This window comes from Alligator mississippiensis, chromosome 5, assembly GCF_030867095.1.
Source record: "Alligator mississippiensis isolate rAllMis1 chromosome 5, rAllMis1, whole genome shotgun sequence".
NCBI classification, from domain to species: domain Eukaryota; kingdom Metazoa; phylum Chordata; order Crocodylia; family Alligatoridae; genus Alligator; species Alligator mississippiensis.
The window spans coordinates 180,175,873-180,196,698 of NC_081828.1; the positions used below are offsets into that span (position 1 = coordinate 180,175,873).

Sequence of the window (20,826 nt, forward strand, 5' to 3'; positions counted from 1 at the left end):
AATTGGACTGTAATGTTTTATTTTTCATAGTCTGATCACTTTTAATTCAGTTTAAGTATAATTTTGTTTAAATTTAATTGTCTAGCTTTTCCTGACTACTGGCTTGTGAATTGTAAACACATGTGAAGTACTCTGTTTCACCCCCAAGAACAACGGCCATCCATCAAATTCCAAAGATAGGCTGTATTCTCTATAATTCATTCAAAGTACTTGAGTCTAAGCTGAACTCCCTTGCTTTTAATCAGTGAATCTTCACAAGTAAAAACACATGCAGGAAAGGTGTATGCTTCAGAATATTAAACAAAATGAAATCTACTTATGAAGTTTTTATTTTTAGAAGCTACAAATCATTTAATGGGGGAGCGGACAATAGGTTGTTTCATTTCAAGTTGCTGTGATTTCTATAGTTCGATTTTAAAGGCAACTTATTTTACCATTGTTTATAGAAACGGTGTCCATTGTCCTGGGACAGTCCTGGATTTCAGAGGCTGGTCCCAGCCAGCTGTTCAGAATTATAATAGACATCCTAGAAACACAGGAGCATAAGATGCAGCCTGGCTGAGAGTTGGAATGGCGCGAAGCACCTTACAGGTGTGCAGGCAGGTTCCGCTGCCTGCCTGGCACACCACCGTGCTGCCACCAACTTGTGAGAGCATGTGCGGGGTGGGCAATGTCTTGGGCAGAGTCTACCTTTGCCCCTCAGCTTATTCTCAAATACAAGAGGGGCAATTTTCCCCATGTTGAATGGAGTGGGGATCTTGTCTTGGATATGAGTAAATATGTCAATTCCTTTCTCTCCTGTGAAAACTAAAAGGAACTGTGCCTGCTTATTCCAGGACTGATTTAGGATATTTTCATTAAGGCTAGGGATAGATATTAAAAAAGCCACATCCTGATTCAGTCTTTCCAGGTTAGGCTAACCTGCCTAGGCTGGACCAATTTGCAAGTGCATGGACATTCCCTCTGGACTGAGGAAATGCAGGCACATGCCTACAGCTGCTCAGACCAGGAGCTGGGGGGTGGGGAGGGTGGTGCTAGAGTGTGCCCTTTGCTGCAGGGAAGCTGTGCTGGGGGTACATGGACAGCCCAGGCAGTAGTTTGGACTGAACTGGCCAGGGAGCTGTTTAATTGTCCACTCCCTGTCCCACTGGCATGGACCCGGGCAAGGGTCCACCAGCCGCTCCCCCCTCGCTGATGCATAGGAATGTGCAAGGCTTTGGACAGAGCTTCAGATCTGGAGAAGCTTTGGACGCTTTGGGGTCTGAAGAAGCATGTCCGGGTCGAAGCGCTGGCCTCGATCGGCTTCCCAAAGCAGTTCGGAGCTTCTGAAGAGCATCTGAGCAGCCTCAGAGCCACCTTGGAGACCTGGGCATAGGGTATAATGGGGAAACAATAAAATAGCTATAAAACTTTGTTGTTTTTTGTCCAATATGGATGAAATTTTTAGGGGTGGTAGACTCTGAAGTGTGGATGAAGCTTGCCAAGTTTTAAGAAGATCAGTGTAGGGGTTTGGGAGGAACTGTACTCCAAGTTCTTGAAAGCAAAATTCATGTCGTCACATCAAGGTGTTACAACATAGTGGGGTGAAAACTTCAGGGGTGGTAGCTCCTACTGAGGCCACAAAGCCTACCAAATTTCAGAAAGATCAGTGCAGGGGTTTTGGGGCAACTGTACCCCAAATTGTTGAAAGCAAAACTCCTGTCACATCTAGGTGTTACAACACAGAGGGGGTCAGAACTGCAGGGCTGGTAGCTCTTATTGAGGTCACAAAGCCTGCCAAGTTTCAAGAAGATTGGTTCAGGGGTTTGGGGGGAACTGCCCCTCAAGCTGCGGACAAGCAAAATTCATGACATGGGTGCTGTGGGACTGACTATGTCTGGCTTGGGGCGGGGAGGGGAGACACTACTGTAGGCCTGGCTGCTAAGCTGCTGTGTTACCAGTTACCAATCAATCAGTCATGATTCACTCAGGGACCAGCTCAATACACAGGACCTAGCTACTACATAACAACTTAACGAGCATCAATTAGCACCTACAAAAGGAGAGGAAAGAATCAATACAGACAATAAACTGCTCCAAGACAGACACAGTCTTGGCACGAGTTTTGTCTTTCAGCAGCTAGGGGTGTAGGGCCTCAGAACCCCCCTGCACTGATCTCAACAGCTGGCAGCCGTCACAGCAGGGCCACCATCCCTGCAGCTGTCACCCTGCTGTGCCTTAAGACACGCAGGGTCACCCATGGCATGAGTTTTGCTTGTCCGCAGCTTGGGGTGCAGTTTCCTCCCAAACCCCTGCACCTAGGGATCTAGCAGACCTCCTGAGGCTAAAAAGAAAGGCCTACAAAGCATGGAGGATGGGATTCACTTTCAAGGAAGAATATTCTGCACTGGTCCGGTCCTGCAGGGAGCAAACCAGGAAAGCCAAGGCTGCAACTGAATTTCAACTAGGTTCAAGTATCAAAGACAATAAAAAGTCCTTTTTCAGATATGTGGGGAGCTGGAGGAAAAGCAAGGGCAACATTGGACCCCTGCTAAACCAGATAGGACATCTGACAACTGACACCCAGAAAAAGCCAACCTATTAAATGGGTACTTTGTGCCAGTCTTTCATCAGTCCCATGGAAGCCCATGCCCACTATGGGACAGGGAGGCCTGGGTGAGGGAGATTCCCTGCCCTCCATCAATGCTGACCTCATGAAGGAACACCTTGAGAGGGTGGACATCTTCCAGTCAGCCAGCCCTAATAATCTGCACCTCAGGGTATTCAAGGAGCTGGCGAGCATCATAGCCCAGCCCCTGGCATGGATCTTTGAGAACTCCTGGTGCTCTGGTGAAGTGCCCGATGATTGGAAGAAAGCCAATGTTGTGCCTATCTTCAAGAAAGGGAGGAAAGTGGATCCGGGAAACTACAGGCCCATCAGCCTGATTCCTATCCCAGGGAAGGTCTTAGAAAAGTTTATTAAAGAGGCCATCCTTAATGGACTGCCCAATGCCAACATCCTGAGGGATAGCTAGCATGGGTTGGTTGAGGGTAGGTCTTGCTTGACCAATCTCATTTCCTTTTATGACCAGGTGACCTATCACCTGGACAAGGGAGAGGAGATTGATGTCATATATCTTGACTTCAAAAAAGCCTTTGATCTGGTATCCCATGATCACTTCTTGGCGAAACTGGCCAACTGAGGCCTTGGGTCCACCACAATCTGCTGGCTGGGAAATTGGCTCCGTTGTCAGACCCAGAGTGTGGTAATTGACGAAAGTCAATCGTCATGGTGCCCTGTGACCAATGGGGTCCCCCAAGGCTCTGTCCTTGGACCCATATTGTTCAACATCTTCATTAATAATTGTGGACGTTAGAGTCAGAAGCGGACTGGCCAAGTTTGCCGATGACACCAAACTCTGGGGCAAAGATTCCACACCAGAATACAGGAGGGCGATCCAAGCTGACCTGGACAAGCTCAGCAAATGGGAGGATGAGAACCTGATGGTTTTTAACACTGAACAATGCAAGGTTCTCCACCTTGGGAGGAAAAACCTGCAGCATCCTTATAGGCTCGGCAGTGCTACGCTGGCTAGCACTACGGAAGAAAGAGACTTGGGGATCCTGATTGACCACAAGATGAACATGAGCCTTCAATGCGATGTTGCGGCTAGTAAAGTGAGAAAAACGCTGGCTTGCATCCATAGATGCTTCTCAAGCAAATCCCAAGACATTATTCTCCGCTTGTACTCAGCCTTGGTGAGGCTGCAGCTGGAGTACTGCGTCCAGTTTTGGGCCCCACAATTCAAAAAAGACGTGGAGAAGCTTGAGAGGGTGCAGAGAAGAGCCACACGCATGATCAGAGGTCAGGAAAACAGACCTTACGATGACAGGCTGAGAGCTATGGGACTCTTCAGCCTGGAAAAGCGCAGGCTCAGGGGTGATCTAATGGCCACCTATAAGTTTATCAGGGGTGACCACCAGTATCTGGGGGAACATTTGTTCACCAGAGCGGCCCAAGGGACGACGAGGTCGAACAGTTATAAACTCCTGCAAGACCGTTTCAGGCTTTATATAAGGAAGAATTTCTTTACTGTCCGAGCCCCCAAGGTCTGGGATAGCCTGCCATCGGACGTGGTACTTCGAACACCTTCAAGAGAAATTTTGATGCTTATCTTGCTGGGATCCTATGCCCCAGCTGACTTCCTGTCCCTTGGGTGGGGGGCTGGACTTGATGATCTTCTGAGGTCCCTTCCAGCCCTAATGTCTATAAAATCTATGAAACCTATCCCTTGAAACTTGGCAGGATTTATGGCCTCAGTAAGAGCTACCACCCCTGCAGTTTTCACCCCCCTGTGGTGTAACACATAGCCGTGACATGAGTTTGGCTTTCAAGAATTTGTGGTACAGTTTCCCCTAAACCCCTGCACCAATATTCTTGTAACTTGGCAGGTTTCATGCTCCCAGCACAGGCTACCACTCCTGCAAGTTTCATCCAAATTGGACTAGAAACAACAAAGTTCTAGGTATTTCATTGATTCCCCACTATACCCTATGGCCGGATCTCCGAGGCAGCTCTGAAGCTTCGTAGCCGCTTTGGCCAGATTGAGGCGGAAACCCGGTCCAGAGCTCCAGATTGGATCGCGGTCATCCGAAGCGGCCGGATCAGAAGCTGGATTGGATCGTTTCCAACTCGCACAGGCCTACTGTCGCAGTGGTGGGGGCACAGCCAGACACCAGCCAGCAGGGCCCCTGAGGCAGAGGGGGCAGGGATGGAGGGGTTATTCCCCCCTCCCTGCCCCCTCTGCCCCCAGGGGACCGCAGCTGGGGTCTGTCTGCCCCAACCACTGGTACTTCTCAGACTGAGGACCTGTATCTCCTCTCTGATTGAGCACCTAATTCCCAGGGATTTCAGTGGTAACAGAATCAGGTCTTGTGAAGTCTTGTGAGAATCTACATCCTTGCAATTTATACCTCATATATGTGCTCTACCAAAGGGCCAAGGTCATCTTCTTTGGTAGGTTCATCTTTAGGTTTCCAGTTGTGAAGTGGCAAAACAATTTGTGGAGGATTAGACACACTGTAATATATAGAGAGAAAGGTTAAAAGAGCCACAGTTTCACATGTATTATCTTTAGACAAAATTAAGACTAATTTATCCAATGGAAACTACAAAGAAGGTTGATTTAGACAGACTGTTTCCTGAACTGGACTCGGTAAATAGGGCAATTTTTTCAAGAAGTGCCCCAGAATTTTCAGTGGATTCAAACAGTCGCAACTTCTTTTTCAGCTTTCACTTGAAAGATAGACTGTTCTTGAGAAGGGGTTGATCACTTTTTGATTTTGATGGAAAAATATTATATGCCTAAGCATTTAAATCATATGCATCAGGGTGGTATAAGTTTTGGTTAGTGGTTTACATAAAACTTGAGGGGTTTTTGCTCAACCCAGAGCATGTAGAAATTATCTAACACTTGAATTTCCTCCTTTTGAAGCATTTAAAAAAAATCTATCCTAGGCACTTCTTTGTCTGCCTCTTGTTGTATGTATGAATGCCTTACAATCTCCTAGGTATTAAACCTTAGGGGAAGCAGCAGAGTGTTCAGTTCTTATACAAGAAGAACTGAGGCATAGGGAGACCATGGGCAAGATAGGAATCCAGGCAGATAAAATGAGATTTAGGAAGAATTTAAAATAATAGAATCATAGAAAATTAGGGTTGGAAGGGACCTCAGGAGGTCATATAGTCCAACCCCCTGCTCAAAGCAGGACTGTCCCCAAATATATCCAAGGCTTTGTCTAGCTGGGTCTTAAAAACATCCAAGGATGGAGATTCTACAACCTCTCTGGGTAACCTGTTCCAATGTTTGAGAAAGTTTTTCCTAATATCTAACCTAAACTTCACTTGCTGCAACTTGAGACCATTGCTCCTTGTTCTGTTATCTGCCACCACTGAGAACATCTAGCTCCATCCTCTTTGGAACCACCCTTCAGGTAGTTGAAGGCTGCTATTAAATCCCCCCTCAGTCTTCTCTCTAGACCAGGGGTTTTCAACCTTTTTTAATAAGTGTACCCCTGGTGGCCCCCTTTTTAATAAGTGTACGCCCCCGGAGGAGGGAGGAATGGTGAGTGGCCAGCCGTGGAGGGGGGTGGGGAAGCGGGGGGAAGAGGTGGTGAGCAGCCGGACCCAGAGCAGGGGGGTGGCACGTGGTGGCAGCACAGCCTCTGTGCGGCCCTGCTCTTGCCTTCGCTCCGCTTCTGTGAGGCAGCAGTATGGGGTGGCGGTGTCCAACCCTGCCTGCCCCTGCATACCCCCTGGGACCTTTCAAAGACAACCCCTGCTCTAAACTAAATAAGCCCAGTTCCCTCAGCCTCTCCTCGGAAGTCAAGTGCCCCAGGCCCCTAACCATTTTCGCAACCCTCCACTGGACTCTCTCCAATTTATCCACACCTTTCTGTAGTGGGTGTAGTGGGGTGTAGTGTACAGTGTAGTTCTGTAGTGGGGGCCCCAAAACTGAACACAGTACTGCAGATGTGTCCTCACCAATAGCAAATAGAGGGGAATAATCACTTTCCTTGATCTGCTGGCAATTCTTCTACTAATATAGCCCAGTATGCTGTTACCTTTCTTTGCAACAAGGGCTTGCTGTTGGCTCATATTCAGCTAATTTGGGCACCTATATATAAAGGGAGTGATTCACAGAAACACTGTTCATGCATCGGATCAAAAATTTTAAAGGAAAATGCATAAAGAGCATTGGGAACAGGGACAGGAACCCAGGACTCTCTCTTCTCAGGAAAGAGCACTCTTTATTAGTGGTCTAAGGAGTTATGTCCTTGTTTGTCTGTACTCTTTGTTTAGCCCAATAAACTTTGCATTCCTTTCTGCACCTTCATCCAGCTGTTAAAACAAAGAAGTGACCCAGTTGCCTGAACATGAAGGAATTATTTAGTTGTTTAAGGACTTTATGTTGTGAGCTGCACAAATATTAACGGCTTAGTGATTTGAAGCACTCACACCTTCAATTTGAGGGACACATCTGTGGGGAGTGGCCACACCTTAATGGAACAGGAGCTGGGTAGTCCGAATCAAGAGATAATCCTGCCCTGGAGTGGAATAACTGTGTTGCGTAATGAGTGCTTTAAGCCATATTAAGGTGTTCATGTGCGAACAATCCAAGGGTTAAGAGCTCCAGAAGTTGCCCAAAATTACCATATAACAAGGCCCTAAATCCAGGCAGGGAGTTCAGGTTTTAAAATTTCAGTCTCACCTGGTGCCTAAAACAAAAAAAGTTTTTGATCTCCTTTTGGTGTTTCCTATCAACTGGCTTAGGTGTCCCCCTGCTCAACTTACTGGACATTGTGTACCCCATTCATTCAAGTGCCTAACTCCCCAATTAAAGTATAGTGAATTGAGGCAGCTCACTTGAATTTGTGAATTTCACTCCCCGAGTGAGTCGCCTAAGTTTTAGCTGCAGAAATAGTCGACACTGACGTACCTAACTTTCTTGTGAACGTCATCCACACTGAGTTTCCTAAATTGACTAAGTTCCTAAGTTCACTGGAGCAAGGAACTGAATCTAGGGCTCCCAAAGCCCCTGGGTAGTCTCCTAAGCACTTGACAATCTTTCTTGTTTTGATTCACAAACACAGTGAAAATTTTAGAAAAATATCCAGAATATTATAGTACCCAAACAATAAAAAGACATAAAAATGATAAGGGCAAAGAACAAGAATACTGTACTGAAACTATCTTCTTGTCCCTCCAGCTCCAAAATAAATTAGAATTTCTCTTAAAAATAAATAAATAAATAAATATATATATATAAATAAATATTTCTGTTTTCTTGTTCTCTCTCTCCATCCCTTCCTCCAAAGAAAAACCATTGAGTAGTAGTCTTAAAATTCCTATCTATATTACAAACACTATTTCCTGCAGCACCTGTAAGTTCCTTCAAGGTTTCCCATTCAAATCATGAAGTTTAATCCTGTTTAGCTGTTGAGATCTTGAACAATCACAGAATAATATTTTTTTCTAGCCTGGCAGATGACTTCTGGCCAGAACATCTGGAAATAATGCTGTGTTGGAAGTAAGCCGCTTTGTTAAAATAATAATCAGATAAAGTATTATCCCTTTGTTATTGGTCAACTCTTTTTGCAATATTGCTTTAAAAAACACTCTGTACTGATTTCAAAATTATGTAGCTCTGACAAAAGGCATGGAGTTTCAATATGTTCCTGGCCAGAACTGGAAGTTAGTGTTTCAAGCCAAAAGTTAATTATTAAAAAACCTAAAATTACAAATGACTATTTCACTCAGGATAATGTTTATTTAAAAACATAACATAATGATCATGGCCTTCCAACCTTTGATGTTAAAATTAGCTTTCCCTTTAGTCTAAACATTATTGAAATTGCAGTTTTTTCCTCAAGGAATACAACTAAGACTGAATGCTGTTGGTACAAATGCTGATTTTTCAAATGTCTCTGGAAGAAAAAAAGGGTTCAGGGTCCAATTCTAATGTCATATAAAACCAAATGTTTAAGATAACTTTTCCTGCAGAATATTGGTTCCCAGATTCAGAAGATATAAAGAGATCTTGGATAAGAGCAACTGGAGGGAATCTGGAGCTGCTGGGAAAGTCTATGTTAAGCGAAGTCTTAACTATACTGCTAAAATACTTTCTTGAATTATAAAAAGGTACCAGATAGAATGAATTAAAGCCAACAAATAAGGATTATAAATAAGTATATAAAAAAAGAAAAGTAACAGCATTTTAAATTAAGTGTACGGCCTAATCTGTTAAATTTCACTGTAACTTTTCTTCCAATAAAGATCTCCATTTTAACGCTACTTTAGTGACTGGGGAACTTGTTTCGTTTTATGGGTAGGGACCTACTGAATTTGGAGTGGCTTTCCCCCGCCCCTCTCCCCCCTGCCCATTTAATAAGCAGAATGCGGAGCCAGGCAGCCATTTCATGGGCAGAGTGTGGTGGCCCTCCCCATGCCTCTGACTGGCCAAGTGGCCCTCGTGGGCTCCACACCACTGCGTGGCTGTGAAGGTTGCCTGCCTCTAATTTGTGGAGAGAGGAAGGTCCAAATGACAGGCAGGCCTTGTCACCAATCAGTGGTGAGGGGTAGGGTGCCAGCCATCTTGCCCACAGTCCCTTAAGCAGAAAGACCCTTCCCCCCACCCCCACCCCTGCTTCCCTGCCCTGGCGGGCTACCATAGCACCCTGAGGACTTCTTTTCAGTAAGTTTTCTGCTCCCCGCCCACCCCCACCTGCAGATTTCACAGGCACTGCCCAATTTTGCGGGCAATGCTGATTTCACGAAATCCACAACATCACATTTTCAGTAGGTCCCTATTTATGGAATGTTAGGAAAATCCAGACAACAGAATTTTAAGAAACTACAAAAATATTGCAAGAAACAAGGTATACATAAATTAAAAGGAATAACAATATGCTTTAAAATATGCATTTTCAATCATCTTAAAGCAGTATTTTTCTCAACAGAACTACGACATGGAAAATATAATTTTAGCATCCAGCTAATCAAGTTTACAATATATACTTAGGATTTCTGACATTTTTATAATAAATGAAGCAAATCAGGTTCACTTCAACAGTAACTCTCTACATGAATTTTAATATAATTTAGAAATCACAAATGTTTGAATGAAGAGCTACACTCCCCTCCAGGTTTACTCTTTCCTGTAAATTGGTTGAAGCCTTATTCATACAAGAACAATTCAACTTTAGGAAAGGGCAAAGAATCACTGATACCATGCTCATAAATTGGTCTGGAGAAAAGGTGGCTGAGGAGGAATTTGATAATAATCTTCAAATACCTAAAGGGTGGTTATAAAAAGGGTGGAGGCAAACTGTTCTCTGTGGCTGTAGGGCACAGGACTAGAAACAATGGTCTCAGACTTCAGGAGAGGACATTTAGGTTAGATATTAGGAAGAGTTTTCTCACTGTAAGAGAGATTAAGCACTAGAGCAGGCTATCCAGAGAGGTTGTGGAATGGACAAGCAACTATCCAGAAAATCACTGAGAAACACAAGGCACACTAATAGTCCAATAATTCCTGACCTCAAAACAGCAGTGTCTTCAGCCAGTTGTGATGTCAGAATATATCCACAATTGTTTCCGTCTCAGCAATAATTTAAAAAAAATGCCTCAGTCTCACTGACTTCCCTGGCTGACACTATTACTGGCTTTAGACTGAAGCGTTACGTCCAACCCCCATGGCACCTCTCTGCCAGGTTTCACTTGTTTGGGGGATTATAATTAGTAAGCAGTTCATAGAACTGGTTTCATTCATTATCTCTAAACTCTTGCCATTCCATGATCTGATCATCACCCAGTTCTGACAGCCCCCAACACTCATTTACTCTCTCTCTCTCTCTTTCCCCTTTCTTTTGTCTCCTTTGCTCCCTTCTTCCTCAGCCTCTAATTTCTCCTCCTGTACCTTCTTTTTCCATAATCTTTTGTTTTAGTCCTTGCCCCCACCAAAATTCTTCACAAATACTAGTTTTCTTCCCAATAATCCTTGTTCCTAACTCTCATAATGTCATGAAATTATGTAAAATTAATTATAATTCTTTACATTAAGAATACACTTTTCTTTTTATAAATTAAGCACATTTAACAGTAACTACTGTTTTGTTGTTTCTCCTTCATTTTTCCTTCAAATGTACCTGGTCTCCCTTTAATCTTCTTCATTTGGGAAACACTTAGACATAGGATCATAGGAAAGTAAAGCAAGAAGGGATCTCAAGAGTTCACTTAGTCTGGCCCCATGCTTAAGGCAGGATCATCCATGGCTAAACCAGCCCAGTCAAGTGTCTGTCTGACCTACTCTTGAAAATGTCCAGGGATGGAGATGCCACAACTTCTAGGTAGCCTGTTCCAATTCTTAACAACCCTCATAGGCAGAAAGTTCTTTCTAATTTCCAACATAAATTCTCTCTGCTGCAATTATGAGATATTACTCCTATTGCTGTCCCCTACAGCCACAGAGAAAAATCTCTCTCTATCCTCTTCATAATAATCTTTTGAGATATTTGAGGACTGTTATCAGACAGACTTCTCTTCAGACTAAACAGTCCTAGTTCTTTTAGCCTTTCCTCATCAGTCATATTCCCCAGGCCTCTAATTACTTTTGTTGCTCTCTACTGGACTCCTTCCAATCTGTCCACATTTTTCTTGAAGTGCAGAGGCCAAAATTGGACACAGTACTCCAGGTGAGGTAAAAGATGCTATAGAAACTTCTGAGATAGATATTCTTAGGTTTTATGCTTTTTAAGCAGGGTCTTTAAATCCCCTCTATGACCTATATAGCGTACTTGGAATGATTTTTGGTGCTAGGTTCATAAATGGTAATAACAGCACAACATTTATTAAATCAGGGATGCTTAACCCCCAGCCCAAGGTCCAGATCCAGTCTGGGTGTCAGGTCATCCGGCCCATTGGACTCTCCAAAGGTCTGAAAATTTGACAGCGGGGGAGCAGTGGCACATCTTGCTCCCAAACTTCCAGACCCACGGGGAGCCCTGTGGGCTGGATAGTATGCCCCTGTGCAGAGGATTGGATGTGCAGGGTGATACAGGGCCCTCTCCTTGCATGTGGGGGTGTGTGGGGCATGGTGCAAGGCTTCTGAGCCTGGTCCCAGTACGTGGGGGTGGTGAGGGGACTTCAAGCCCAATTCAGGTGCTTGGGAGTGATGTGCGGCCCAACCTCAGTGCCTGAGGGCAGTGTGGAGCCCTAGGTCCCAATCTCAATGTGCGAGGGAAGCATGGGGCCATGATCCTGGAATATGGGACTGGGCAAGAGCAGCACAGTGCCCAAGGGCCCAATCCTAATATGCAGGGCCAGCAGGCAGGAGCAATGCAGAGGCCTAGGGCCTGATCTCTGTGCATCTCTGCTTTCCTGCCTTTCTCTTTTCCCTTTATTTGAGAGAAGATAAAACACAGGAATTGTCAAACTAGGTCAGAATCAAGACCTGTTTAGTTCAAGGGTGTCAAACATACGATCCATGGATTGGATCCAGCCCATGGAGCCCTATAATCTGGCCTGTGGGTCACAGATTGACCTCTCTTGCCATGTGTGGCAGACAGAGCTGGTCTGTGTGGAATCCTATGACATTGTGCATATACATAGAGTGCCAAAAAATTCAGTGAGGCTCTACTTGAACAAAGATGTCTATCAATTTATTTTACCTGCCTGGATCCAGTTTTATAATTTCCATCCTATAAAGCTACTTGTGGTAACCACTCTGAAATCAGTTAATGTTCTGTACTTGAAAGACCTTGGTGGACTGGGCCCTAAATAACACAACATAAATAAAATAACGAACACATGTCTATACTGATTATGAATTGGAATTGAAAAGTTAAAAAGCTTACCCTCTGATCTGTACTTGAGCCACAGCACTGATGTTAATTTGAAGGTTAACCAAATTGCTGCTGGAATTAACCTTGTTAGAACTAGAACAAATTTGCACACAGGTTAAAAACAGGCATTTAACTAAACTCTGAAGTCATGGTTATTATATTAATCCCAGTGTCTACCATAAACTAATCAGGTAGGGATAGTACTAGAAATATGATATCTTTGATTTTAGAACCAAGAAAAAAACCCGATTGTAGCTAGATTGCATAGATGTGTTGATATACACAGAGCTATAATAAAATAATAAGGTATATGTACTATGTAGATATATAGATATAATCTCAAAAACCTGCTGTAACCTAAAAAAAGTATAACCTTTATTTTTATATCCTGATTTTCTATTTAGTCTAAGTTATTTTGTATTTCTTCTCGCACTGTATATTAATGGACTTCATTGAATGTGTTAATATTACAACCAAACCAGGTTTCACTTTGAAAAACTTCTTATCTTTATTTAGCTAAATTGTGAGACTATAGAAACTATTTGGCTTGACCCAGCTATCTGCCTGTGTGTGGGAATCCTAATGAAATAAGGGACAGTTTCATGCATGCAAGCATGACAAGGCTAAAAACTGTCTCTTCTTCCAGTATATTTTGTTTTAAATTTGTGACTGAAGAATAAAACAATTGCTTAGGAAGAAAGTCAGTAAATGAACTGGTTTTTGTTCCTCCATCTTTTCCTTCCTTAGTTCTTGCTCAGCATTAAAAATGGATCCCCCAATTTAAGATCAGATGGTCTTCAGCTTTTCTATCACTAAATAAGAGTCCTGTTAAAGCCACAAACCTCTAATTAGTCTAAATAGCCCTTTTCACTTTGGCAGAACTATTCATGAAGTCAAGAATCTTTCAAGTGAGAAGCATCTGTGGGCTCAAGCACATAAGCATATTCAATATAAATATTTAGAAACTTCGGATTTATTTCATCTGGGACTGATGGTGCTGAGTTTATGAGTGTTCCTAAGCAGGCCTTTCCCAGTAGAGTTGAGATCCTATTACTGTCTTAGTTTATTGTTATCACATCTGGGTAGCATCAGTTAAATAAAAACATTTTGAACAGGCCGGCATTCTCAGTGGCTAACTATTGAGGAGTAATAGGGTAATTCTGCTTCGATCCAGACTTTACTCATTCCAAATGCCTAAATTAGGGCAGCTTGAATTTATTTGTATTTCACGAAATCCACAAAATCACATTTTCAGTAGGTCCCTATTTATGGGATGTTAGGAAAATTCAGACAACACAGAATTTTAAGAAACTACAAAAATATTGCAAGAAACAAGGTGTACATAAATAAAAAGGAATAACAATATGCTTTAAAATGTGCATTTTCAATCATCTTAAAGCAGTGTTTTTCTCAACAGAACTACAACATGTAAAATATAATTTTAGCATCCACTAATCAATTTTACAATATATACTTAGGATTTCTGACATTTTTATAATAAATGAAGCAAATCAGGTTCACTTCAACAGTAAATCTCTACATGAATTTTTATATAATTTAGAAATCACAAGTGTTTGGATGAAGAGCTACACTGCCCTCCAGGTTTACTCTCGCCTGTAAATTGGTTGAAGCCTTATTCATACAAGAACAATTCAACTTTAGGAAAGGGCAAAGAATCACTGATATCATGCTCATAAATTGGTCTGGAGAAAAGATGGCTGAGGAGGAATTTGATAATCTTCAAATACTTAAAGGGTGGTTATAAAAAGGGTGGAGGTGAACTGTTCTCTGTTCAGCTTATATTTATTTGTAAATATAGGCATTTTCCCTTCCAAATATCAGCTTAAGTTTGGATTTAGTCCTCCACTGTCATTCCTTTGCAGCTGTGGAAAGCTGGTAGGAAACTAGAGTTAAAGCTTGAAATTTGTTTTTCAATAAAAAGCTGATTATAACAATAATTTGTTAGGATAAGACGTATTCCAATTCTTTGTAAGGCAGTACCTTCACAGAGTTCAGTCAGACCAATCATACAGTATCAGTACTGGTTATAAATATTTGGGGCACTCACATTTTTCTAGAGTCATGTTTCATCTCATGATATTGCATCTATTCACTAATGTTTTAAGTAAAGGGGTCTATATACTTAAATACACCACACACCTCTGTACAGAAAATGTTCCTAATAAAATTCCTCATGGCAGCTATGTGGGTGAAACCAAACAGTAACTATGCACCAGAATGGAGTCTCACAGAAAAAATACAAAGGACAGACACACATGCACCATTAGGAGCATATTCCTCACAGGACAACCAACCACTCCCTCTCTGACCTCACTATGCTCATGCTCAAAGGGAATCTACCCAAAGCCTGTAAAAGGTAAACTTGGGAACAAAGAATTATAAACTGGCTGAATAGTAAGAACCAAGGACTGAACATTGATATTGGTGTTATGGCATATTATATTTTACTCAACTTCTAAACTTCTTCCAAACATGAAAAGTGAGAATGAAACTCCGCCCTTTTGACAGACTTTGTTCTCCCAGGAATCAAGTTCTTTTCTTCTGCTAATTGCATATCAGCTACCCCTGGGGATTTCTCTAACCCCCACCCACTACTGGTTTTTACGATGCTGTGCCAGCCTCATTCTGGTCAGACCTGATAAAGAATGTCTTGCATTTGAAAACTCGCCTAAGTCTACTCAACCTACATATTTCGTCCAATAAAAGGTATCACCTGAGAAATCCTTCTCTCTCTCAAAAAAAGAACCAGACGTGACAGGCATCACTGGTTATCTCCTGCAAGAGAAACTTCCCTGTTTGCTCTGGGTGAGCTATGATTCTGAATACTGGTATGTAGAAATATTTATTGTTTACATATGGTTTTGGAGGAAATTAATGGAAGCTTCCTCTGTATAACATGCTGACATTCACAAAGTCAAACATGCTTTCTGTTTACACTTCTTTCCATACTTGATTATTTCCTCTAGGTTCAGTATGGTTTCCTGTTTCCTTATTTTTCATGAAGTAGACTTAAATTTAGAACATACATAAACTTTCCTACTTCTGTTACAGAAACACAAAAAACAATCTCCAAATACAGTGCTGGACATTTTAAATTTCAAGCCATAATCTCTACGTTTTCTTCTCCTGTACGTGCACACATCACATTCATTATTTGGAATATAATCTGTCAATTCCCTGAGAATTCATGTCTGTTTTGAAGTAGCAGCTTTCCACCAAATTCTTCCTATAACCCTACCTTGCTACATATAAAGAATTTAGAAACCTTCCCTGCCCATAAAGACTTAGAAACTCTATCCAGTATAATCATATGAAAAGAGAATCCCCACATATGTACAATGAGGATTTATGTTATATGCCTGGAATCTTATTTATTGTTATTAATTAAGTTAGAGTGCTTACAGCTTTGGATCATGTGTGTCTTATGAATTTCTGTTAGTCTTCTGTAGCAAACGACTCTCTAAATTCCTGAATATCTTTAATTACATGTGCTGTACAAGAAACATCTCGTTCTTATTACATTTTTAGTGTAATAATAGCTTGAGTCACTCCTTTGTCTTATGCTGACCACATATGTAACATATGGTTGAGTACTCTCATTGAAGCTAACCCTGCTGGGAAAGGGGTGTAGGTTAAGATGCTGCTGAATATCTCTCCTTATAGGGATCGTACAACAGTATGAGGTGCTGGGTAAGTGGGAGGGGAACGTGATCAAGACTGCAAGAAAACACATTTGTTCATCACATTCTCTGCATACTTTCTACAAGTTGGGCACTAGGATCATCATCATCAAATTAAAATTGTTCCTACACTCCATGCCAGAACCCTGGGGGAGGACTGAAACCTGCTGAGGAAGATAAAGCCCTGCATGTGGCTTTCCACCCTTTCCCAGTATTCATGACTGGTTTTGGACCTTTTCTTTGAAAAATGACATTTAAAAATAATATCTCACACATTTTAAGTGTCTGTGTTATTTATGTGATAGTTAATGTGATCAAGGTGTTTGTTAAAGGCCATGTGTTGGCCATCAAGCCACTGAGAGTGGAGCAGGGAGAGACCCCATTGAGAATTCTGAGCAGTGACTTGATAAGCATGATGAAGTAAGAGCACTGTCAGCCACTACAAAAACATGGCATGTGCTGCCACCATTGCACCAATAAGTCTAGTAGCACTACCTAGTAAACAGTAACAGATGGACCTCCATCATATACACATGATCACAACCCTTGTGGGTATGGCTAGTAGAGAAACAGAAAACATTCTTTCATTCCCAGGGATCACACTGGAAGCAGATTTTTACTTTTCTAATCAAAAAGTTTTAGAAAACTCTTCTGAAAAAAAAATGGTTTTAAAAAGTCCATTTACAGGACAAATATTTTCTTCGTTTTGTTTTAATCTGCTCTGTTGACTTCCTATTTACTTAGATTGGTGTGTTAGAAAGAAGCATGCATTTTTTTGTCTCCTACTTCTGGGTGTTTCCACAACCTGGACTACAGCCTTCAATTAAACAAATCTGATATGAAGAATCAAATCTGAATTCTGTAAAATATGAGGAGACCAATAAAAATTACTAACCAGAACTAGTTAAATTAAATTCTGATGGGACACAAACTATTCTTGGAGTTGATTTAACTAAAAAGAAATGAGGCTGTCTCGTCTGATTTTAGAAATCCAGAAGACAGCCGCAAAGTAAGTGCTATAGAATAACCAGTCCTTGTCAACTTACAATAAACCTTATAAGCACTAGTTTACATACACCTATACTTAGAGAGTTTTAATCGGTATGCTTCTGGTAAAATGTCTAACCTTTTTACTTGTAGTTCAAACTTGATGCTGAAATCTGCGTTTTCAAAATGTTGAACAGAAAATCGGATGCCTGTAGAGAACTAGGAAAAAGAACAAATGAAATAACCAGTTATTAAAAGGTGGTAGGACTTGAAGACATGACTCATAATGTGAAAACTGTGCTGTCTATAGTGCAATTTTCTGATTTGTACAGTGTTTAATTAAAGTTTAAATTATGATATGAGACATGATAAGCCTGAAATTTAGGTAATTTAAAATAAATGCCAGCCATTTTTCTCATCAGATGGGAATCTTGATTGGATAGTGAAAGACCTAGAGAAAGAAGGGAGGCTTTTTCTGGAAATGAAGGAGCAGGGCCCTTCTCATCCAGAAGCTCACAGTCTTCTACTGGCCAACTGAAAGGAAATGGTCCCTCACTTCTGTTTCCCTCCCCAAAATAATTTAAAGCTTTCTCCCTTTAGCTGCCTCAACCAACCTCCCTGAGTTTAGTTGTAGTGTAGGACCCATTTGTTTTTGGATGTTGTAGATAGGACTAATTGCTTGTTTAGAGGTCAGGAAAGTACAGCTCCATTTGAAGTCAAATTGGCAGATGCTTCATAGGGTTTGCTCACCTTCCTTACAGCACCTGGTAGACATAATTCAGTTACTAGGACTGGGACTTTGAACTCAACATAGGAATTTGTACAAGTGTTTTGTTTGTCATAAGAATATAAGAATTGCCATTTTCTGAGTCAGACCATAGGTCCATCTTGCCCAGTATCCTGGGTCACACAGTGGCAGAGAGTGGATGCTGAAACTGCCAGTTTGTTCCTTGCAGTTAAAGGCCAAGAAGCTGGAATTTCACTGCTGGCCCTTGTGCCTGTAGCAGAGAGGAAATTAAGAAGTCTTTTCAGACTGACGTCCCCTTTTGGTACACTCTCTTCCCCTCAGAAGGAAAAGACAAGAGGATTCTGAAGAGCGAGCTGTACCTTGGGCATTATCTGGAGAAGATTTATGGTGAGGTATGGTGGGAGTCTCCTAACCCCATGCTGGACCCACTTAAATGTCTGGGATACCACAATCAGGACAAAGTCAGAGCATGAGAGAGGGCTGTTAACAAAGCTGTACGTAGCATGCTAGTTACAGCCATCTCAGTTTAAATGTTGTGGTCAAAGAATATAGGCTAATGGAAATAGAATTGAGACTGGTAGATGCTTGTTCAGCTGGTAATCTTTCAAGTCCCCTGAATCCTTCTTAGACCACTTTCATACATTCACTGCCTTGCTATACATTCCCTGATTATGTACTAGGCATGCTCTGCTCTTTTCAGAATGCTTTTTGTGTTTCATTCAACGTGTAGTTTGTAAATCCTCCCAAGAATTTCAAGTGTCATTGGGAAGTCGGGCTATCAATCTTCCATTTTCAAGCAGAATTTGGGATGATTAAACTTCTTTTTCACTTTTTTTTTTTTTTTTTTTTTTTAAGATAAGCAAATTAAAGAGCAGGAGACGCTTTCTTATCCTACTTGCTTCTCCATTCTTGGGTGATCTCTTTAGTAAAGGGTAGATGATAGTCTACAAGGGTTTTTTTTTCATGAATTAGAGGAGCACATTTTCCCTTTAAGTCTTACAGTTACTCACTATTTGTCATGTTTGAGCAACTATCTTGTATTAATATCATCAGGGATACTTTCCTTTTGCTTCTATTTCTTCACTAGCAGTAATGGATCAGTGAGTTCTAATGAGTCTGGAGTTCCGTATTTCAGGTAGAGTTTCAACCATTCCCTTCATAGCCAAAGCCATATTATTAGCATAAAAAAGGCTAAAACTTCAAGTCTTTATCTTTCAGACATTTTAGCAGCCCAATTACTGGTGATTATAATCATTTGAGGAGTTTCTAAGATGGACAAATACCATTCCTGAAATAATCAGATGCTGAATAGCTACTTGAGTCCAAGAGCCACTTTTACACGTAAAGGCACTTTTACACGTGCTCCGGTGGTGAGGTGTGGCACTTTAATTACAGCAGCTCTGAAAGCCACTCTAATTTAAGCACTGCCACACCTTGCGTATCAGCATCCCCACGCTTAAAAATAGTGGCAGGGGTATTGAAGTAAAGCTTGTTCAATGAGTTTTAGATCAACGCCACCATTTTTAAGTGTGAGGAGGCTGATATGTAAGATGAAGGAGCCTGCTGGAACATGGTAATTGTCACACTCCAGCAGACTCAATTAATCATAATTATAGCACATTAGAGCAGCCTCCATGCTCGTGTACAGGCACCCTAAATTATCGTTAGCAGCAAAATGCAACTATAATAACATAACATATCATGCCTCTTCACAAACATTTAAAAACAATCCTGAAATGCTTAAATGTATGGAGCAAAATTCCTACAGAATAAAATCATGTGAAGAAATCAGAATCTGTCCTATTGTGTTCAATTAAATGCATGGTGAATTTGTTACACGAATTCTGAATTTTAATGGAACAGAGATGTAGTGAAGCAGAGATACAGTTCTTTTCTCACCTAATGAAGCAGACATGCACTGCAGTTCTGATGATCTATTGGGACCCTGTCAGCCTGTCTTAATCCGTTATTTAGGGGATTTAATCCTTGAAACAGCACTGTTCAACTCTAATGAGCTACAGATGTTGAATCTGTGTGGTCATATATCTTCCCTGTGGCTAGTAGTCCTTGACACTATTAACAATAATTGGCCAAAGATGCTCACATATGCAACTAGTGCCACAAGTTCCATTGGGGCCCAAGGATTTGTACCTGTTTACATCAGTGATGAATTTGTTGTAATAATTATTTGACCTTTTGGAGAGTTTACAGGAGATTAATCTTTACTTGCATAAGTTTAAAACAGTTTTCATTTAATTTCCAAGTGGTTTATTTTGTAATGTATTTTATTATTGTACCATGTCATATCCCCTACAGTTCTAAAACTACATTTCCTGCATTCAACCCACAAAAACTTTTATTGTTTAAAAGTGTATTATAGTACATATGGAAGGCAGCCATTCTTTAACAATGAATTCTGTATGCACAAACAGAATAGGGCAAAATCCCTATGCTCTTGGAGGAAGCTAGCTTTCTCCCCATTCATTTCTAATCTTTGTTCAATTCTGAGCCTCTCTTTCCAGTAAGTGGTAGAATTAAAAAACTGGGCATTTATAGATGTGCTCTGGGAGGTGGGGTTGGCAGGGAGAGGGCACTTTAATTAGTGTGCTGTGCAAATTAAAAGCACCCAAGCACCATGTGCATCAGTGTCCCCATGCTGAAAACAGGCGGTGAGGTGCTTTGAATTAAAGCTCATTCGACAAGCTTTAGTTCAAAGTGCACTGCCACCATTTTTCAGTGCTGGGACACTGATACACATGATGCTAGATGCTGCAGGAGTATGTTAATTTCCACACTCCAGCAGACTCAATCAAGTCTACTCCAACATGCTGGATTTACAGCACACTGGAGCAGCCTCCCTGCTTGTGTGTAAATGCCCTGTGCTCTTTAGTTAATGCGCATTAAAGTAGACTAATGTACATTAAACCTCACTTAAAAACTGTGGGCACTTTTACATGTGTTCCAGGGGTGGGGTAGGGGAGCACTTTAGAGTGGCTCTGAGAGCTGCTC

General features: G+C 41.5%; 1 protein-coding gene across 3 annotated transcripts in view; it reads right to left on the reverse strand.

Moving 5' to 3' along the window:
• ITGA8 (integrin subunit alpha 8) overlaps positions 1-20,826 on the reverse strand; it is a 174,737-nt gene that overhangs the window by 52,848 nt on the left and 101,063 nt on the right. For 2 of the 3 annotated variants that reach the window (XM_006271243.4, XM_059729045.1), the window contains exons 22-24: positions 17,209-17,288; positions 12,394-12,474; positions 4,954-5,059 (exon numbers count right to left, since the gene is read on the reverse strand). In XM_006271243.4, the coding sequence (XP_006271305.3) occupies positions 4,954-5,059; positions 12,394-12,474; positions 17,209-17,288 (267 nt within the window). The remainder of the gene's footprint in view (positions 1-4,953; positions 5,060-12,393; positions 12,475-17,208; positions 17,289-20,826) is intronic. The other variant, XM_019497862.2, reaches the window with a different exon arrangement.